This window comes from Anas platyrhynchos, chromosome 13 (assembly GCF_047663525.1).
Source record: "Anas platyrhynchos isolate ZD024472 breed Pekin duck chromosome 13, IASCAAS_PekinDuck_T2T, whole genome shotgun sequence".
NCBI classification, from domain to species: Eukaryota; Metazoa; Chordata; class Aves; order Anseriformes; family Anatidae; genus Anas; species Anas platyrhynchos.
The window spans coordinates 6383884-6397817 of record NC_092599.1 but is presented as its reverse complement, the minus strand read 5'-3'; the positions used below and the strand labels follow the sequence as shown (position 1 = coordinate 6397817).

At 48.9% G+C, this 13934-nt stretch overlaps 1 protein-coding gene across 1 annotated transcript in view; it reads right to left on the bottom strand.

Moving 5' to 3' along the window:
- Positions 1-13934, bottom strand: part of LRIG1 (leucine rich repeats and immunoglobulin like domains 1) — an 85443-nt gene that overhangs the window by 3506 nt on the left and 68003 nt on the right. The window contains 8 exon segments of the mRNA XM_027467906.3: positions 999-1163; positions 1755-1877; positions 3228-3647; positions 4181-4462; positions 5063-5383; positions 6923-7086; positions 8912-8983; positions 10254-10325. Of these exon segments, the coding sequence (XP_027323707.3) occupies positions 999-1163; positions 1755-1877; positions 3228-3647; positions 4181-4462; positions 5063-5383; positions 6923-7086; positions 8912-8983; positions 10254-10325 (1619 nt within the window).

Genomic DNA, 13934 nt, shown 5'->3' with positions numbered 1-13934 from the left:
GTGTGGGAATCTCTCACTAAATAATATGGACACATCTCGGGTTTTATACAGGGCTAGTAAATACTTGTGGTTTTCGGAACTCGGTAGCTGTCCTATCACAAAAAGTAGTTCCAATTAATGCGTTTATTTCGCAGCTTTTGTTTGGTTGGTTTAACTCCTAAGAAGTGATGACTTTTTTAAATAATTGTGTGCTTATTTCTTTTTTAAACTTTCTAGTCAAGGCAGAATTAGAAAGTGAAACTTTTCTATAAGTGTTTTATAATACCAAGTTACCTTTCTTATTTTTGTGCTGCTGCTTTACAGAGATCACTGTCAAAATGTATTGTTATCTCAAGATGCTTTATTACTGCTAGTGGGAATAACAGATGAGCAGAATTCAAAGCAGCAAGATGAAAGGAGCTTCTAAGGTTTGAAAGTTAACTTTCTTAGTGCACTTGACAGCTTTCCATTATTCAACTTTACAGTTTCTCCTGGAGAGAAAATGTGTTTCACTGGCTGTTTTTCAGTGGACACTACAATACAGCACAAGAACACAAAACTCATCCTAAAAATAGAACCAAGAAATTGGCAAAGAGAAGATAATCAGGTGGAGTGCCCAAACCAACATTTACATTTTGATTTTTTTTTTTAATGCTGAGCTTTGAAGTTGGCAGCCCCTTTAAAGGTCATGAAAAATTTTAACACCTTCAGTTTGAAAGTGCTTTCAGGACTAGCTCAAATCAAAATACCGATCAGCCAGCTGCAAGCCATGGCTATCATGAGCTTTAGTCTGCCTCTTTCTGATGGTTCCTCAAATTCAAACTATCCAAGTTTGATAGAGGATCAAAGCAAGCAGGAGAAAGTAAATTTAGTGTACTCACACCTGAGAATCATTCTGGGCTTTTTTTTTTTTTCTTTCTTCTGAAGGTAACAATTTCTTGTCTTAATGCTGTCTGACTTGGAGGGCTTTCTGATCTGTACAAACACGAAATACCTTTCCAGATTAATGGATTTTGTACCTGTCTTATCTGGAACAAGCATTCCATCAGCCATGTCTTCAGTTTTCCAAGTGTCTTTATTATAGCCGATACATAGCTTTGGCTGTCTGCAGCCTACAGTGGGAGCTTCAACATCTGGACACCTTCCAGCATCAGTCTGACACATACCTGCAACAAATGAACCATCTGGCTTAGGATTACAACCATCTGCCCTCAGCCAAATGGCTGTTAGCCTCATTTCTAACATACATGTAAAAACTCCAAAAGGGAGAAAAATAGCAATGGAGGTAATAGATAAGTTTAAGTTAATGTTTAACAGAATAAATGCTGCATAATCGTAGGAGAATCTTAGTTCAGAACACTTACCTTTTCCTCCCTAATGTACTGTGTTTAAATACTGTAACATCCCAGCATTAATTTCTAAGCCCGAAGGCAGGGACAGGCAATGCTAATGTGTTCTCTACTAGAGCTTAACCAGGGGTAGCTCTGGTGCCAAAGAACTAATCCAAAATTAGCAAAAAGGTACTCCTTCGGGCCTGACTGAGCAGTTTCTGAAGCAGTCTCCATGCATAAATGTAGCTATTACTGGGAGAGGGTGGCTTTGTAAAGCCAAAGACAGATCCTTGTTTTGCATAAGTGCAGTAGCTGGAGAATTACATGGTGAAGATCTTTCAGATAACTCTTAACAAGCACTAAGTACTTTGTACTATGATTTTTCCCTCCTCATATCAAATTCAGATACAGCATTACAGAAGAAATAATTAAACTGGTTCTCACCATTGCTGTCTACGTGCCCGTTAGGCTGTTGGTTATCTACTCTGACGACCGCTTCCTGCCTGTCAGAAAGAGTCCCTTGTGAAGACAAGTAGCTCGGCACGTCTGGAGGCACAATAGTCTCATCTAGAGCAATGGGAGTAGAGAAATATGAATTCCTAGTAGGACGTAAAGGCTTCTGCTTTCATTGCATCTAAAAGCACATATGCAAGAGGAATTTGGGACCAAATTATTATTGTTTGGGACCATGCTATTTTCCCTAAGTGCAATGAATTAGAGTTGAGCTGCCAAAATACCCCGTGCCCCTCAGAGTCCCTGCTCCTGCCTTTTCAAAGCCCGAAGCTGGGAGGTTTAATGCCGCTAAGCCATTCTGAATGTTTGCATTTGGCACGGTCAGTACGAGGTAGGTTGCAGGGGAGCTGGCTCTTCAGAACATGCAAATCCTTATCCCCAGAAATTCAGAATGGGAGACCGAGGACTTGAATCAAATGAGGCAAAGTCATAAGCAACAGACTTCTGGGGAGCAGGCATTTTGATTCACTTAAGCAGGCCGTCTAAGCCCCCCCTTAGCTACCCTGGGCTTTCCCCACTTCTTATCAGGCGATTTCAGTCATACAAACACCAAAATGCCACACACCTCTGTCATACAAACACCAAATGAAACTCAAATACACCAGGACTGAATAAAAAGGAAGAGAAAATCCCACCTACTTACTTACACATTGCACCAGCCACATGGTACCCAATACCTCCTACCTAGCTCATGTCTCCAGAACACCGTGCCACACTACTCTAAGGCTAGCAGTAACACAGCAAGGCTGCAAAGCCAAGAAGGGAACGGAAACCCTAAGCTGGTTCTGCCACACTTCTGTACAGAAGCTGTATAAAGTTGAGGGCAGGAGAGGTTTTCTTCACTGCACCATTTACTTTTAGTGCACCAAATGATCCCCTTTGAAGCTCAGCAGGAAGCAGTAAACACCGCTTCTTCTTTGCCCAAAAAGTGAGGGATGCCCCTCATCAGTAGGGTTACAACAGCTCTTACAAGCAACATGGAAAAGGGTTTTCCAGCTTCCAAGTCTATTCTTGCCATGTTTTGAATACAAAGCCTTTGAAAATACAGATTCCCAAGAAGACAGGTTCCCAGCATCATGGGCGCAATCCAGACTAGACTGTCTCGAGAGTTAGCATTTATGGTCATACAACATCAAAGTAGCAAAGCAAGGGAAAAAAAAAAAAAAAATACTTCCAAGTGGAAAAGACCAAGCTGGAGAGCCAGCCAAGGAGAGAAACACAGCTCTAAGCATGTTTCAGCAGCAAGCGAATGCTGGTTCCAGCTTTGGTAGCCACGAGAACCACAGAGATAAGCCAATTGCTTTTCCAGTGTGATTGTGGCTACCCGACATGCCAGTCTGACCTCAGTGGGAAGCATGACAAGACAAAAGATTAAGGAAAGCCTCAGCAGGAGAGGAGAGGTACCTGTGTTGGTGACGCTGTACTCCTCGCTCTTCTTCCTGGTTTGGTAGATGATGCAGACCCAGACCAGGGAGGTGAGCACGATGCTGCACACCACAGCGATGGTGATGATGCCCACCGTGGTACGGTCCTTCCGACAGCCCAGGGACTGCAAGATGCTGACGTGGCTGTGCGCGCGCTCCGTCCCCAGGGTGTTGGACATTTCACAGGTGTATTTCCCAGCGTCTTCCAGGATAACGTTCCTGACGATGAGCAGCTGGTTGCCGGAGGTGAAGTGATGCCTTTCCGTCACCACCAGGGGCTGGTCGCCTTTCAGCCAGGTGATGCGCGGGGGTGGGCTCCCCGTGGCTTTGCACTGGAGAGCCACGGTCTCACCTACAGACACCACGTGGTCCTCCAGCGGGTGGATCAAAGACGGTGTCTCTGCAGGGAATAAATGCCAAAATTAATTATTGTGGTGTGACAATTTCTTTTAACAGTACTGAACGCAACTGGTGTTTCTGCAGACAAATACACAGCAATGCGCTGTGTGGCCATGGCCCAGGAGCACACCACGACAGGTCACAACCAAATCACAACCAAAGCCTTCTCTTAACCAGCTGGCGTTGGTCTTCCCAGCAAAGAAATGCCCCAGGATCAGGGGCAATGGCTGACACATGGATAATCGGGTAGGGCCTGAGAAGAGGAGTGCAATTTCCTCTTGAAGTAATTTTCCCAGCCAGGAAATAGCGTGGTTAGAGGGGCTTCCCTGGCACAAGAGGAAATGTGACTCAAAGCTCCTTTTTTAATTAGTGGGTATTTTTCATTAGTTAACTACAGTGTAAAAGGATGAAATAAGATTAACACAGAGTAAGTACCACCTCTGTCCCATTTCTGTGTCTGCAACTGCCAGAGAGCCTGGACTGCAATCCCTTCCAGTTCCCACGTGGTCCCTCAGGGGCACTAAGACATCTTACCCAGGACAGTCAGGGTGGCGTTGGCCAGCACAGACCCTGCGGGGTTCTGAGCTGTGCAGCTGTAGACGCCCATGTCTTCGATCTTCACATCGGTGATGAAGAAGACGTCATCGTCGGGCATGACGTGCATGCGGCGCTCCCGGGCGGCGGGGAAGTCGGTGCCCCCATCTTTCTGCCAGGCAATCTGTGGGGTGGGGTCTCCTTCAGCCGCACACTCCAGCCGCGCCGTCGTCCCTGTCCGGCTGGTGATGTCGTGGGGAGTTTTGATAAAGGAGGGCAGCACTGGTGGGAGAAAAACAAGAAGAGAGGTGAGCAGTTCCCTGGGGAACGCGCCGTCTTCCAGGCAGTTCAAACTGCTTTGGTTCCCAGGCAGGACGTGGATGCGGGTGGCTTGTAGACATCTCAGCTGCTGAGGGCTAACCCCACATTTCTACAGCACGTACCTGGCCGAGGTGCCCCCACACACAGCATCGTTCGAGCTGGGATCAGAACTGATTTTCTTCTGTAATTAACCTGAACCAAACCCCACTATCCCTCCTACAGAGAGCTTTCAATCACTATCATCACTCTTATTTCTATCCTTTTTCATTCCTATGGGCAAAGACTCTTTTGGAACAGCCACAGACAGGTGACTAACGCCACTGAGAGTGTGCAGAAGTGCTTGGCTGCATGGCAGCCGTCACAAGCCTGGCCCGTGCACCTCACACAGCGTTTCTCAGCACCCAGCGATGCAAGAAGCTGGTGTGAACTGGCTGGGAGCTTCTCACCAGCAGGAATGGGCCCTCAGGAGTAACTGAGGGTTACAGCCAGCCAAAAGCGGGCCCCAGAGAACTGAACCACCTCAGGGTGAGGGCAGGAACCAGAAAGCAGCTTTCTACTCACCATTAACAGTGAGCCGGGCCTTGCTGGAGTAGGTGGAGCCGAAGTGGTTGGTGATGATGCACTGGTAGCGGCCTTCGTGGGCGAAGGTGACGTGGCGGAGGTGCAGGATGGTGGTGTACTCCATCACCTCCCCGTCCTTCGCCCGCACGTGGGCAAAGTTCTCAATCTCGGCGTTGTGCAGCATCTCGTTGTCCTTCTTCCACGCAAACATCATGGGGGAGCTGCTGCTGCTGGCAGCCGAGCAAGTGAAGCGGATGTCCTTGCCGAGGACTGCCACCGTTGTCTCAGGCTGGATGATGATCTGAGGCTTGGGGACATCATCTGAGGGACAAGAGCAAGCACGGTTAGTGCTGGGCTGCGAGGGCAAACTGGGACAGGCAGAGATGCAACAGAAAACGAGTGTGGAAGTGCACATTACTGCACATCTGCCCGTACATCCACTGTTGTGTACACCAGAAAAACTGCTTGCTCTTACACAGCTCCACCTTTGGGACAGCGCAGATGTGCCGTGCACAGCTCCAGGGCTCTGTTCCTCTGGTTTCTGCTGAGATCAGCGGAGTCAGGCAGTGGCTCAGAGACCTGAAGCACCCTGAAGGTGCCCATCTCCCCTCACCAGTGAGGCTGAACCTCAAAAAGGTCTGCGCTAGGACAAAGCTGGAGGAGAGAGCAGGGGGGCAGCTAAAGCACAGGGCTGCAAATGCCACCTCTGCGGATAAGGCTCAGGAGCCTGGTTTAGGATAACTGCAGCCTGCACTCAAAACAGAAGCAGCTGTATTCGCCTGTCACCCGTCCAGGGTGGAAAGCTTTGTACACTCTTGCTCTGCCCTGAAGACTGTTGGTTTTAGCAGGGTTCCAAGCAGATTCATTTATTAGATTTCTACAAATGGTGTAATTTAATATTTGACTAAGGTTTAATTAAGCAGCCAGGCCTCTGGAACCAGGAACACTAGTGTGCCTGGAGGCCTTGGAGAAGCAAAACTGTCTTCACTTTGTGATGTTGCTGTGGAGATGGAGCCTTCGTGATCGTGTCTTCCCCGCGAATGCAGCAAGCCTCCCGGTCTCGCTCTGACAGAGGCTATATATCAGCCCTAGCACTCAGACCTGAGGGACGTGGGACAGCAGCTGGAACAAAGCTTTCGCTCAGTTTTTAATGCAAGTCACGTGCTGAGCTGAGCTCAGTGGTGTGTGCAGAAGCTCAGTTCTCCATCCAGCAGCCATGTGCAGCCCCACCTAGGAGCCACGATGCTTGGCACCACTGAGCAGGGACTGGCTCCCAAAACCAGGTGTTTATGTAGGTGAACACCATTTAGATGAAAAAACAGCAGCAGAAGCAAAAAGAAGATTATAACGCAACTGTTAGTGGTCGGTGGGTTATGTGTGACACCTCCCTGGACCAATAAAAGGAGCTGCAATGGAGGGATTCTGCTCTTCTTAACACTTTGCTCTTGTTTCCAAGAGGGAGGAAAGATGAGCGAGGAACACAGGGCTACACAACAAGCTCAAAGCGCCGCCGCAGGAATAAAATGATAGCTGCAGTCTTGGTAATATCAACCCAAGAGGACTGTGCAGCTGTGCTGCCCCGTTCAGAACTGGAACAAGCATTAGTCCCTTTTGATTTAATACTCAGGGAGCTCTGTACGGAATACACTACATGCAAGCAATGCGCTGTGTGGTTTTGGTGGGAAATAAATTGTAGCCAATGACAAATTTTTAAAATGCAGGCTTGGGCTTCCTTTGATCCCATTGAATAACAAAACAAAACAGAAACCCTCTCGTAATAACATGCTAGTAGTCAAAGAAAATGTTTCCCAAGTGAGTTCTGCCCTTCATACAACCTCAAAACACACAGGCAAGACTTACCACACACAAAACTTTCTGGCAGGACGGCAAAAATGCTCTTGCTCTTCAGTGACTCAGGATGGGCGCAGGTGGCCACCACGAAGGATTGCAGCTCCTTCTCCACTAACCACGGGGGCAACCACTTCAGCTGGCAGTCGCAGAGGAAGCTGTCGCTGTTTATGTGGCTGCAGGGGAACAAAACCAACACGAGCCTGCTGTGACTCCTGCGTGGAGAGAAGGCTGCAAAGCTCCCGGCCCTTTCATGTTGGTCACATTCCTCCCCTCCCCTCAGCATGGGTGGAAGGAAAAAAGGAGCGCAGGGCTGTCCTCAAGGCAGTAATGAAGCAAAATACATCACACATTTAAGCAGCGTTTCATCTCTGCATACAGCAACCCAGTCCTGTGCCCCCTGGTGCCTTATAATTATTATCCACTTTCAGAGTGGTCCCCGGCAGCAGGCAGTGACCAGTTGGGAAACAAATGGTACAAAACCATTTCTCAGCATCCTAACAGTAACTCAGCAGCTTCTGTTAAAAAAAATAAATGGGAAAAAGATGCAAATGAAGGGGAGCTTCATTTTTGGAGCTTTTTTTTTTTTTTAAATCTGGGCCAAATTGTAGCTCAGCATAGCTCTGAGGGTAGTGGAGAGCTGCATGTTTACATCAACAGGGAATTCAGAGTGGTCTGGTTTGGTCTAAGATCCTAGGAAAAGCCAGGCTGATCCCTCACACCAAATGCATGGGGTGCCCCAGGGACTTGCAGAGAAATTGCCCCGCAGTGCTGCAGGTTGTGCAATAGCAGAGAAGCAACAGCACAGCAGAATCCCAACTGCAGCACTGTGTGGTAGGAAGGTGTAAATCTCCTCCCGTTTTTATACCTGAAAATCTTGGGAAATCCTGAAGAAACTAGCCCTGAAAAGTGAAAAGGAAGAAGTGGACTGGAGAGGGATGGAATGAGGGAGCACAGGGATTTGCCCTTCCAAACTTGTCTGCTTTGCTGTCCTAGACAGATGTGCTGCCCCTAAATTAGGTGATGGCATAAACACTGCTGGCTAGCTGGGAGAGGTCAGAGAGACCCTTAGGATTTAAGATTTTAATAAAACGTATTCTGCACTTGTATGTCATCTCTGAAAGCCACCTTTGCTAAGACATAAAGGCTCCTTCACAATATCTGGCATCCCACAAGCTCTTCTCTAATTAGATCAGATTTTTTCCTCAGTTTTGTTTCAACAATGCAATAGATGCAGCAGATAAAGTGGTCAAAGAGGCAGTGAGCGTGCAACGTTTGTCTTACTCCACAGTCACAGGTACTCACTGTCCTTGCTAGCATTACCCGATTCCCATTTTCAAAGTCAGGAAGAAGATCCTGAACCTGCCCGAATACCAAAGAAGTGACTCCTTGTTCCACAGACTTTGCACTACTCCAGAATGCAGCAAATGCACTGACGTGGATTAAATATTTATAGAGAAGAGGAGGAAAGGAAACCAGGCAAGACTAGAAACAGTGTCTGATAACAGCACGGAGCCCAGGCTGGAGCACAAGCAGCAGCTCTGATAACACATCCGTATTTTTACACCAGAAGGCTGGATGACAAGCGGATTCAGCTCAAATGGTGCTTATCACTGAAATGTCAGTGCTGTACGCGGACCCTAAACATAGGCACGGCAGAGGAGCAGATGGGCCACTGGGATTAAAGCTGTGACGGCGTGAGAAGGAGAGATGGCAACAGGACCAGGGCTGGACTTCCTGAGCGGAGATGAATAATTGCACAGATGCGAACCTGCTGGAGGAACCTGTCTCGATGATCTAATTTCACTCACTATTAAATGCAAGATGTTCCCATGACAGCTACTCGTGTGTAAAAATACCCCGCCGAGGAGGACAGCGGGAGGAGGATATAAATGAGTGGTAATGTGAATAACACCCCCTTGCAAACAACGTGCTACTTCTCACGTCCAGGGCAAGAAAAATCCATGCCTCCTTAATGGTGTGCACAGCACAATTACTTACAGCTGCCGCAGGCTCTTCATCTTAGCAAAAGCGTCTGCTTGAATGGAGCGGATGGCGTTATCTCCAAGGTTCCTGCAGAACACAAACAGAGGTGGTTTGAGCAAAAGGGATGTGACAAAATCTCTCCGTATTTAAGCAAAGACTGGCAGCAGGAGGTGAGGTGGCGGCTCCTTGTTAGGACAGCATGCACTCGCAGCTCACAGAAACAGCTTTCCACAAAATGTTTTAATATTGAACAAGTATTGCTGAGCAATAGTAAGGAAGCAAAAACCTCAGGAATAAATCGCCAAGTCAGTCCATAGCCCACCTGCTCACTACCCTTTCTCAGTCTCAGCTACCTCCATCACCCGGGGCTCAGAAATTCCTCAGCCCTCTCAATAACCAAAGATAGTCAGGAATGTTGAATCCCAGGCCAGACCTTCAGCAAACGTAAAGAAAGCCAATACTTGCACTAAACGGCATCTGAGAAGTTATTTGAAAGTGACTTTGAGAGGATATTAGAGTGCTTGAAAAACACTGCAATGTTTCCACAGGAAGGTATTCTTAAAAGCTTCCCTTGCAACTGTCGCTAATTAAAAAAAAATCCCTTGTCCTCTGAAGGAGGACAGTGTCAGATTTAGGGTGAAGTGCGGGACAGACAAATGCCAGCACTGCTTGCAGAAGAAATCTCAGTCCGGTGTTAGTAAGGGACCCTTTATTGCAGGTGGTGCCCCCCAGTCACAGTCCTCACCCCTCAATATGCTCTCAGTGGCCACACCATTTCTTAGGATCAGTGGCCAATGTGACATCCAGAGCAGCATCTCACGTACTCTGACTTGTCTTAGTTCAGAAAGGAAGCTATTCATGAATCGCTGCTGGAGTCATCAGCCTTGGGACAGAAAAAATATTACACAGCAGCAGCCAAAAGGCACTTCTTGCAAATCGCTCTTAGGCAGCGGAGCTGGACGGGGATGTTTGGTGCCTGTATCATAGGCGCTCCTTTGCCAGCCTCCAGATTTAGCAGGAAGTCTGGGCAGGGGAAGAGGAGGGAGCCCTACATCTGAAACCGCCAATTTTCATCGCTAACTGCCTGCAAAGAAGCAATGTGCAAGGCGATATTTATCCAAGAACAAATCAAAAAATTAAGAGCATGCAGATTTGCCATATGTTCTATAACTTTGTTCCTGGCACAAAAAAAGGCCAAAGTTGAGGCGGACTTATAATGAGAAGGAAGCAGGTGGCCCCCACAAATGGACTGGCTTCTCAGTTTACAAAGACGCTATTAAATTGCTAGCAGATCTCTCAAGCAGCTACTTTTGGCAGCCCCCCCTTCCCCAACTCCAAGGCATGGTGGGTTACTCACAGGTGCTCCAGGGCCTCCAACCCTGAGAACGCTTTCTTGGCCACCGACTTGATCTTGTTTCCAAACAGAGTTCTGCAGTTTCCAAACATCCAGTGCCAGATAAACAGAAAGCAAACGGGGAGAGGGAGGCAGAAAAAGAAGGAACACAATTAGCGTGGCTTTATCTGATGGACGCGCTCGGTGCAAGTCCCAGGAAATCTGAACTGCGTGCAGATTAAGAGGGCTGCAGTGCACTCGCTTTCCCGCTCCTGAAATTAAATCCTTTTATCTGTATTCGAATTTAATAGTGATGACAGCACAAAAGGGAATGTGCCGTATCACGGAAAGAGGCAGGTTTGCTCCCATGCTTGGAAAGGTCCCTCCAGTCTTTGATGGCTGGCTGTGGACAGGATTAATGCAATGACAGTTTAACAGGATTTGGGACTCTCCCTGCACCACTTTTCATTTCTGACTTCTTCCCAGGCAGTAGAAGAGCAGCGATCTGTTCGCTGCAGCTCGGCCTGATCGGGTATCCGCATCCAGGGGCTGCCTCTGGGCTGCGTGCTCACAGCACCTCGCCCACGGGAGCGCCGACTTCCTTCCTTGGCCTCTTACAAACACAACATTTTACACAATAAATAAGAGCAGAGCGGTGAGTTCGAGGGCCAAAGGGAAGAAGAGAAAAGGCAATAATGCACAGACAGCCCTGAGCTGAGGAGCACGCCTGCCTCCATCTGTGGCCGCGGAGCCTTCCTCCCCACCGGCCGAGGCAGCTGCAGGCAGCCCAGCCCAGCCCAGCTGCTGCTGGCAGAGGTACAGGGCTCTGTAAATATTGACCGGTGCTGACTGCTCAGGGGCAGGGTTCATGCAAAATGGATGAGCCCCTCAACTGTTTAAAAAAAAACATCCACCGATGTCGTTAATTAGGAAATTCTTTCCTTCCCCCAGCTCTCTCTGTGTGAGGTTTGTCTTCCAGGTGCATCTTTTACATCTTTTATCCCCCCCCTTGCTTCACACGGTGTCCAGCACAAGTCACTGCTGACAGCTCCGCTAAAAGGACTGCCACGTCAGGTGCTCTGCTTGGTTGGGTTTTCCTGCAAGATTCTTCCCTCAAACACAGGGTGCCACCTACGTGCTAATGAGGCTCCAAAATTGTGCTCACTGCACTGCTCGCTACCAGCTGCAGAAAGGAGGCTGGGGTACGAGATGAAACGTGTGGCCATTATCTGAGCTCATCCATTTGCAGGAGCTTCTCAGGGCTCTCCACAAAGCACCATCCGAGTGTTGGGACAAGCTGGTGGCTTGCCACTGCCACCCAGAAAGAACAGCTTCTGTGCCACACCGAGCAGAAGGAAAAATGGGGCTCAGCAAGGCTCCAGAGAGCAGTAGCCTGCTCTAGGAGGGGCATTGTTCTAAATACCTAGAGAGCTGTCCTGAGCATCCTCTTACAGCTCCAAAACCAGCGTATCAGAGCTTCTCCTTACTGCGTTTTACACTACATCAGTGTATAAAGCAACAGCTGTACACAAGCTACATACACAAGCTTTATGCAAGCTATAAGCTTTATACAACACCCCAAGCAGCAAGGGCTGTCTGCAGGCACGTGTACCTTCATCTGGTAAAAGGTATCTTGTCTTAATGCAGGCTCTGAGAAGCCCATTAGAACAGTTAATAGGGTAACTCACTCACTGTATGCACACGGGCCACATGGCAGCAGCCAGACAAACTCATTTATGAACCATAATCCTGAACGAGCGCTGTGCTGGGTTTGGATTTGATAACTGGAGATTTCTGCGTGTGGTTTACAGCAGATCTTGAACTTTGAGAATCTGAGATACCGATTCTGTCAATTTACCCATCCGGGCAGAGGCAAGCAGGGAGCCTGGGGGGTGGATACACCCATCTCTGCGCTGCGTGTGATGGTGCCTACGCTTTGATGGTTACATCCATGGGAAATACACAACGCACTGGGAATGACACTGCGCTCCAGCCAACTCATTAAAGCCACGATGCCTTTCAGACCTCAGACAGCCCCTTCTCTGACTCGGGGGCATGCTCTGAACCCAGCGGCCCCCTTCAGAGGGAGGCGCACACAGAGCCACTCAGCCCAGCCGCGCTCCGTGGAGCTGGGCACAAGCGAGCTCTCCCGGTGACTGCACGAGTGTAACTGCACGCCAGGCACGCAGTTCATTAGGAAGCAGCATTTTCTTCCCCCAGCCAGTTCTGCACCTGCAGGAAGACCTCGGTCACTGAGTGAGCCGTCAAGAAAGCGGGTGCGTTGGGCAGCTTGAATAATTAGGGAGCGCGGCGCTCCCCGGCGAGCCCACCGATGCTTTTTACGCTTCGGTGCTTCTTTGACTCTCCCTTTCTTGCAGAAACGTTTTAATTTAGGCCTGTGCTCTCCAGCCTGGAGAGCTTCATATATAATTCAGAGAAGGCTAAAGTGGCTGCCCTCCCCACCTCTCAGTTTAACACCTTCATTTCAGCGAACAGCCCTCTCCTGGCTAAATCCTTTCAGAGGCTAATCTGTGCCAGATCAAAGGGGAGCAGCTTTTAAGGCAATCTCCACAGAGCTGAGGTGATTATTAATTCATTGGAAGGTCTCCTCTGAAGTGCCCATTTATTTTTTGTATGCTAATGCATTTAAAGCCTATTGACAGTTTAAACACAGGCTTTAAATCAGGCAGTGAAACCTCTGTAGAGGCTGATATTTTACTTTATTTAAGAAAAAAAAAATCCCTGCAAGAATAACACTCATTTCAGTCTTAGAAGAAATTACATGTTGGGGATTTAAGTGCTGATGAGCTGGAGCAGAGCTGTGCAGATCCCTCTAAGAGTGAACACCCCCAAGTCTCCAGAATGCTCCGGAATGCACTAATCTCATATTCCGAGGGGTTTCCAGCCCTACAGTGACCATGAATGACTCCAGCGACTTCTCTGCTCCTCTCTCCATCCTATGGCAAGAAAACTGGCCACCTTCCGAAGCCGCTGCTGTGCTGGCTGCTGTCAGACAGGCCACAGCTCACAGGGATCGAGAGCTGCCCTGCCCTGAGCCCCACGCACCCACCCCGCACAGCCCTGCAGGCTCCTGCCCTCCTCCCGCACCTCCTGGCCTCTGCCTGACCCCCCACTCATTCCTCCTGCTTGCTCTCCCTTGTCGAAGCAGCACAACTTTCAGATTCAGTCCTTCAGCCTGCAATTCCCTCTGGACAAGGCCTCTGCTCCCACTGCCCCTCCGGCCATTCTTACTGGTTTCAGCAGAAGCACCAAAACTTTGGCAGCGTCAGCCAAGCCACCTCCTCCCCCACCACATCTGCCGCCTCTGCCTTTTTTCTGGCAGCTCGTGGGAATATCTCCTGACTGCCCGCTCTCCCTCCCACACATCTCTCACCTCTCTGCCTGCCTCCCCCTGTCCTCAGCTCCTTCCCCACCTTTTGCCTCGCTTTACTTGTAGCTACAGCTTGGTTCCCCTCTCCTTGGATCCAGCGACTCCCCTCAGCAACGATCCCATGCCATCTACGTCTGTGCCTTCCATTTTTCCTCCTCCATCTCAGCGTCACATCCCCACCAGCCCTGCCACGGCTCTTCCCACTCCCCCAGGAGGCTGTAATGAGAACAGGACAATATACCGCCCGCCAGGATTCATTCTAGCCATCTGCTCTCCATCGAGGTACTTTTACTGCACCTCTAGCTGTGCCATCG